A 7,810-nucleotide genomic window follows, 5' to 3' on the forward strand; every position below is an offset into this window, starting at 1 on the left:
AAATATAAACTTAAGATGTGAAACTTCAAGTCCTTTGGACGAAAACACAATAACAAAACAAATCAAATCAAAGATAGCAGTATTAATAGATGTGGTAAGCTTCAGAAATATAACTTTGAGAAAGACTGGCAGTTCAGTTCTGATAAATAACAGCAGTGATGTATATAATATATTAGTATATAAGCAGCAGTCCTTCTACAGTGCAGTAAATCCGTCATGTGACTCGTTAATGCTGCAACACTTTCCTTCACTCCTCGTGTGCTCAACTTTACAGTGCAGGGACTGGAACTACAAATATACCAGTTATAAATACAGTAATCATCACTTTATTTAGGCAGAATAAGTTTGTTGTGATTCCCAAGCGCATTAATGTTAGCCGTCTTCCACTGATAGCCATGGCATTAGCTAGCGTTGTGGTTAGCTTAAGTCTATGATGAGCCATAATTTAGAAATGGACAATATCATACTGCAAAATATTGTAAAATATACTTCACAATAACCGGCAGAGGAGAGATGATGCGTCTGATGCTGAGAAGTGTTAATGCCAGTTCTCTATCAAACAATCGCTCTGTATCTCCCATAAGGGAGCGCCCTCAGGCCTGATGGACTACAGAAGCACCAATTACACCACATCTGACCAATCACAGCTCATACAGGGAGCCCCCCCCCCCCTATATATATATGGCTGTGATCCCCGAAAACACATTCTGAGCATGCTCTTCCCCTGAAGACTTCCTTTAGCCCCTGTCCTGCTTCAGTTCACCGGACCGTCACTGTGGACGCTGCCGAACGCAGTTCAGTTTTTAAATCTGTTGTGGATTTCTCTGCTCGCTAGTTTGTTCTAGCTAACGCGCTAAGGCCAGCTAAGATACAGGATTCTTACTCTCCATGTCCAAGGCCGCAGTGGAAAAGGGTAAAGCTGCCTCTTCGCTTGTGGATTTAAGATCTCGGGCAGATTCGCATCCGATGTGTGTCGCGAGCACGGGTGTCAAGGCCACACTAGCGGATGCGGAGAGTCATGTAATGCCGGACAGGATCTAATGCTGCGTTCACACCACACGCGAATAGAGCGTCAAAATCGCGTCTATCGCGTCTAGTTTCACGCGCAAACATTTTGAATGCGGACGCAACTTGGGCGCGCGTAGAAATCGAGCGCTTGAAGTGAAATAGACGCGTGTTCAAGGCACTCCAGGAGAAATATGTCATAAAACACCACTCTGCCTCTTTTCATTTTCATTAAACATATATATTAAGCATGAATAGCCACACAAATGTGGTCCAGGCAACTCCTACATTATCTTCACTGCATGTATGTTTAAATATCCTTAAAATATAAAGTTATGAAACTTCTCTTTGCCCTCAGTCAAAACGATTTGGCAGACAACAAATTATATATTCATGAGAGCAAAGCTCGGCCGTTAGATCCACACAAGATGAGCCACTACAGAAGGACTGGCTGAGGAAAGGCTGCTCTCGCTGGGGTTAATGAGCGCTGAGCTGATCCACTGGAGCTCACAACTACACAAACACAAGATTATGTTATATTAAATAGGGGCTCTCTTTATAAATAAACCACAGATTTGAGCTTTAAACAACTACATTCCCACCTGAAAAAGTCTTAACTACATTTTGTGACACAATAGTAGTATTTATAATTTATGCAGGGTTTCTCATCACGTCACTTTACCACGTGACAGCAGCGAGCAGGCTCCTGATTGGTTAACGCGGCGCGAATTGACGCCAAAGTTAACATTTTTCAACTCGGACATCAGACGTGAATTCGCTTCAAACGCGTGAATGCACAAAAGTACCATTCGCGCAAGAAGCTCAATTCACGTCATTCGCGCGAACGAGGCTTTCCATTGACTTAACATTGAAATCACTTGCGCCAGACGCTCTAATCGCGTTTGGTGTGAACGCAGCATTAGAAAGAAGGATCCGGTTCTCTCTTCCGGCCCTCCTTCGTCTAGCCTGGCCCTCTTCCCCGCGGGATTTGTCTTCGTGGGGTGAGATTATGGATGCAGAGTCAGCTGAGTTTACGCCACTTTTCGGCCAGCAGCTACTTGAGGTAGCCTGTGACCTGGTGGAAGTGTGGAAGCGTGCGGCAGCCGAGCTTGGCATCGCTTGGCCCGTAACTCCTGGGGATCCAGGAATTAAACTTGACCGAAGCGTATGCATTTGTTCCTCTTCTGTTTGGGCTCAGGCCTGCTCCTCGCCTCTTCAGCAGGTGCACAGAGACAGCGTTATCTCCACCCAGACACAAGGGGCTCAGAATATCGGCCGATCTGATTTGCGCTCACACTGCACCTTCTATGGCTCATGCAGTTCTCAATGTTGGCTCTTTGGAGAATTGAAAGGTTAACTTTCGTTCTTGCCGGGTCTGTTCGGCGGCTTCGGAAAGCATGCGTTTCGGGAGTGGGCTATATCATTCCCTTATGTGAGAGACAGAGCGATTGTTTGAAAGAGAGCGTTAGGTTACTTGCGTAACCCCGGTTCTCTGAGAACAGAGCGAAGTATCTCACCAAGCTTCCCTACTCGCATAACGGGGAAGAGCATGCTCAGAACGCCGTTTCGAGGATCACAGCCATATATATAGGGGGGGGGGCTCCCTGTATGAGCTGTGATTGGTCAGATGTGGTGTAATTGGTGCTTCTGTAGTCTATCAGGCCTGAGGGCGTTCCCTTATGGGAGATACAGAGCGATTGTTTGATAGAGAACTGTCACGCTATAACTTACTAGCTCATTCCCTTTCACTATTGGCTTACATGTAACCGCAAAACTGGACATCAAAACATGCTTATTTGAGTTAAGAGAACTGATGGGATGTTATTCAATGTATGTCTTGTGCCAACTCATGGATGATCTCGGTTGTGTTGTGACTCTGGATCAGCTGGTGTTGTAGAGCGCCCTCTGGTGGACAAACTATGAAACGCCAACACTCATAATGTGGTTGAGCGGTGTTTCGTCCGATTTTACTATTATTTTAAATATTCATTTGTCGGCCATCATAAATGCCGATACCGACAGTTTGGAAAATGCCTAATATCGGTCAGGGTCTAGTGTGTGTGTGTGTGTGTGTCTGAAGGTGTTGCTCTGCTCCTCCTCAGTCGAGTTCCCAGCCGTCCTGCTCAACCTGTCGAGTGGAGAGGTGGAGTCTGAGTTCCACACGTTCGTCCAGCCGCAGGAGCGCCCGCGGTTATCAGACTTCTGCACGCAGCTCACGGGCATCACACAGGTGTGTGTGTGTGTGTGTGTGTGTGTGTGTGTGTGTGTGTGTGTGTGTGGTGGAGTCTGAGTTCCACACGTTCGTCCAGCCGCAGGAGCGCCCGCGGTTATCAGACTTCTGCACGCAGCTCACGGGCATCACACAGGTGTGTGTGTGTGTGTGTGTGTGTGTGTGTGACCGATACGCCTTCTGTGTGTGTGTGTGTGTGTGTGTGTGTGTGTGTGTGTGTGTGTGTGTGTGTGTGTCGCTGACCGTGTGATTGGCTGACAGGATCAGGTGGACTCCGCCCCTCCCCTCCACATCTGCCTGTCCAGATTTGTGCGCTGGCTGCTCCGCCTCCAGCAGGAGAGGGGCGTGGTCTTTGAGACGGACAGCACAGGCCCCGCCCCCTCCGGACACACCTGTGCTTTTGTTACATGGTCAGGTGAGAACCAATCGCTCACGGCTCGGCTGTTTGTCTCATGTAGGATCATTTGTAATGTGTGTGTGTGTGTGTGTAGACTGGGATTTGGGCGTTTGTTTGCTGTACGAGTGCAAACGGAAGCAACTGAGCGTTCCTGAAGCCCTGAAGAGCTGGATCGACCTACGGGCCACATACAGGGTAAACACACACACACACACACACACACACACACACACACACACACACAGAAGCACAGTGAAGTGAAGTGTCTGATGTTGACTCTGGTCTGTCAGCTCTTCTATAACAGGAAACCCAAAGGCCTGAGAGGAGCCCTGCTGGACCTCGGCATCCAGTTCACAGGACGAGAGCACTCAGGTACACACACACACTCTCTCTCACACACAATCTCTCTCACTCACTCACACTCTCTCACTCTCACACACACTCTCTCTGACACACGCACACACATGTCTGGTGCGCTATCCTTCTGGGGACTCACCATAGGCGTAATGGTTTTTATACTGTACAAACCGTATTTTCTATCCCCTTACACTGCCCCTAAACCTACACACACACACACACACACACACACACACACACACTGCCCCTAAACCTAAAGGCCTGTTCACACCGGGACGATTTTCGCACGCGTTTATCGCCGACGTTTAACACCTCGGGACTAAACAATGGGCGCCAATGTGAGTGTTCACACCGACGCGCAAAACGCCAGGCGTAAAAGCGTCATTTTTAAAAAACGCCTCGTGTTCGTTTTTTTATTTTGACGCGGCGCGTAAAAAACTGGCCGACCAATGAGATCGGCGCTTTTGTTCACGTGCCTGGAGCTGCTGAAGTGACAGTAAAACACGACTTGGTGGCGCTCAAGCACAAAACACTCTTGCCGAGCACACATTGATACGACGAAGAAGTAGTAAGTAGACAAAGAAGAAGATGAACTGCTAATGCTGCTTGCCAGTTAGCAAAAAGTGTGTGAATGGTTTTGTCCATATACATAATATGTCTATGGTTTTGGCAAGCACGTAAATACTGTCTCTCTTCTCCTTCTGTGTGACAAGCGAGTGTCAGAGGCTTAAAGTGCCGCAGCGCCACCTTGTGTACCGGGAGCGCATCGACTGAATGTGCACGTTCACTCGGCGCAGCGCCAGTGAAAATCGCTTGGGTGTGAACACTCAAGACGCGCCGAAAAACGGCACGAAAAACGCTGGCGATAAGCGCGCGCGATATTCGTCCCGGTGTGTACAGGCCTTAACCCTCACGGGAGACATTCTGCATTTTTACATTTTCATAAAAACTCATTCTGAATGATTTATAAGCTTTTGTGCCCGTGGGGACCTCAATTTAGGACACGAGTCCCCATGAGTCTGTCTACAGTCAGGTGAAGTCCCCACCAGGCTAGAAAAACATGTACACTCTCTCTCTCACACGTGTGTGTGTGTGTGTGTGTGTGTGTGCAGGTCTGGTGGACGCGAGGAACACTGCTCTGCTGGCGTGGCGGATGGTGTGTGACGGCTGTCTGCTGACCGTCACTAAGTCTCTGCGGCGGGTGAGTTCTGTCTGCGCGCCCGCACACCTGCACAGGTGACTCCACCCCCTGCATGACATCACAGCCAATCAGGAGCCAGCGCTGAGGTTCATTAAAGCAGCATCCCTGTCTCTGTCTCTCAGGCGGCGGTAAAGTCCAGACCTCCGCTGGGAAACATCTCCAGTGTGTGTCGATCCGCCGGACCGCAGACGAGTGTGTGTCGCTCCACCGACCCTCAGGCGAGTGTGTGTCGCTCCGCCGGCCCTCAGGCGAGTGTGTGTCGCTCCGCCGGCCCTCAGGCGAGTGTGTGTCGCTCCGCCGGCCCTCAGGCGAGTGTGTGTCGCTCCGCCGGCCCTCAGGCGAGTGTGTGTCGCTCCGCCGGCCCTCAGGCGAGTGTGTGTCGCTCCGCCGGCCCTCAGGCGAGTGTGTGTCGCTCCGCCGGCCCTCAGGCGAGTGTGTGTCGCTCCGCCGGCCCTCAGGCGAGTGTGTGTCGCTCCGCCGGCCCTCAGGCGAGTGTGTGTCGCTCCACCGACCCTCAGGCGAGTGTGTGTCGCTCCGCCGGCCCTCAGACGAGTGTGTGTCGGGCTCTTGTGACGCCGCGCACCGTCCTCTCCAGCTCCTCCGCACCGCAGGGAAACCCGCAGGAGACCAGCACCACCGCACTGGCCGGGCTCTCAGACACGACCTATGACCCCGAGACTCCCGACGCCTGCTGGACGGACGGAGTCCTGCTGACCGAGGAGGAGGAGCCTGTGTCCTATGATGACGTCCCTCTGGGGGCGGAGCCTGAAGACAAACCCTGTGTTTCTGCAGCCGTCTTTAAAACACCCAAGCCGCTCGCACGCCCCGATCCGTACGGCCCTCTCTCGCGCTTCTTAGGACGCAGCTCCGCCCCCTTCAGCGTTTACAAAGACCCGCCCGTCACTAAGCCCCGCCCCCCTCTCCCCATTGGCAGCTCGTTGAAGAGGACTCCGCCCCTGTGCGTCTGCGGCCGGCGGGCTCGGCGTCTGGCGGTGGGGAATGGCGGGCCCAATCACGGCCGAGGGTTCTACTGCTGCCCCGCCCCACGCCACAGCGGCTGCCAGTTCTTCCAGTGGGAGGCCGGATTACTCCAGTCCAGCGCTCGAAACCAGCTCAGAGCACCACAGGCCCTCCGCTGACCTCCGCTGACCTCCGCTGACCTCCAGATTCATGAGTTTACCTGGAACACGACTCTTTTATCATCAATCACTGCTGAAAATAAAGATGAGGCCTGTTTTGATAAGCGGTCTCTTCTTAAAGGTGCCCTAGACTGAGCTGAAACAATGTTAACTTGTTCTCTGATATCTACACAGAGGGTGTGTGGCTTATTTAAGGGCAAAACTTGTCCAGATACGGTTTTACAGGTCCGTTTATAACCCTAGAAATTGTCCCTAGAATGAAATGGTCCTATTTGGAAGGGTCATGAATATTAATGTGGAGCTCTGCTCTGATTGGCTGTTGTACTGTGGCTGATTTCAGTAGCTTCAGTGACAGCAAACAGATCTACACTGTCAGTCATGGAGAGATTATGCATCCAACCTTATACAGGTGCTGGTCATATAATTAGAATATCATCAAAAAGTTGATTTATTTCACTAATTCCATTCAAAAAGTGAAACTTGTATATTATATTCATTCATTACACACAGACTGATATATTTCAAAAGTTTATTTCTTTTAATTTTGATTATTATAAAGGACAACTAAGGAAAATTAGAATATTACTTAAGACTAATACAAAGAAAGGATTTTTAGAAATCTTGGCCAACTGAAGAGTATGAGCATGTCCAGCACTCGATGCTCAGAGCTTTCAGCTCTTCTGCATATCACATCTTCCTCTTCACAATAGCCCAGAGATGTTCTATGGGGTTAAGGTCAGGCGAGTTTGCTGGCCAATTAAGAACAGGGATACCACAGTCCTTAAACCAGGCACTCCTCTGACCTCAGAAAACACAGTGGACCAACACCAGCGCATGACATGGCACCCCAAACCATCAGTGACTGTGGAAACTTTACACTGGAGCTCCAGCAGTGTGGATTGTGTGTCTCTCCTCTCTTCCTCCAGACTCTGGACCCTGATTGACTTCATCAGAGAACATAACTCTGGCCACTCAGCAGCTCCAGTCCTGTCTGTCTTTAGCCCAGGTGAGACGCTTCTGACGCTGTCTGTTGGTCAAGAGTGCGACAGCTGAAACCCATGTCTAGCAAACGTCTGTGTGTAGAGGTTCTTGAAGCACTGACTCCAGCTCCAGTCCACTCTTTGTGAATCTCCCCCACATTTTTGAATGGGTTTTGTTTCTCAATCCTCTCCAGGGTGCGGTTATCCCTATTGCTTGTACACTTTTTTCTAGCACATCTTTTCCTTCCCTTCGCCTCTCTATTAATGTGCTTGGACACAGAGCTCTGAGAACAGCCAGCCTCTTTTGCAATGACCTTTTGTGTCTTGCCCTCCTTGTGCAAGGGGTCAAAGGTCATCATAACTAAAAGAAATAAACTTTTGAAATATATCAGTCTCTGTGTAATGAATGAATATAATATACAAGTTTCACTTTTTTGAATGGAATTAGTGAAATAAATCAACTTTTTGATGATATTCTAATTATCTGACCAGCACCTGTAT

The 7,810-nt window shown here is 49.7% G+C and overlaps 1 protein-coding gene across 1 annotated transcript in view; it reads left to right on the top strand.

Annotated features, from left to right (window-relative positions):
• The window catches only part of eri2 (ERI1 exoribonuclease family member 2), a gene marked incomplete at its 3' end in the record, with an annotated part of 8,642 nt that extends 2,313 nt beyond the window's left edge, over positions 1-6,329 (top strand). Inside the window, exons 4-9 of the mRNA XM_079811908.1 lie at positions 3,108-3,235; positions 3,497-3,650; positions 3,727-3,827; positions 3,923-4,004; positions 5,102-5,225; positions 5,330-6,329. Of these exons, the coding sequence (XP_079668034.1) occupies positions 3,108-3,235; positions 3,497-3,650; positions 3,727-3,827; positions 3,923-4,004; positions 5,102-5,225; positions 5,330-6,329 (1,589 nt within the window). The remainder of the gene's footprint in view (positions 1-3,107; positions 3,236-3,496; positions 3,651-3,726; positions 3,828-3,922; positions 4,005-5,101; positions 5,226-5,329) is intronic.
• Positions 6,330-7,810: the final 1,481 nt, after the last annotated feature.

This window comes from Gobio gobio (genome assembly GCF_949357685.1).
Source record: "Gobio gobio genome assembly, chromosome: 3".
Lineage (NCBI taxonomy): Eukaryota > Metazoa > Chordata > Actinopteri > Cypriniformes > Gobionidae > Gobio > Gobio gobio.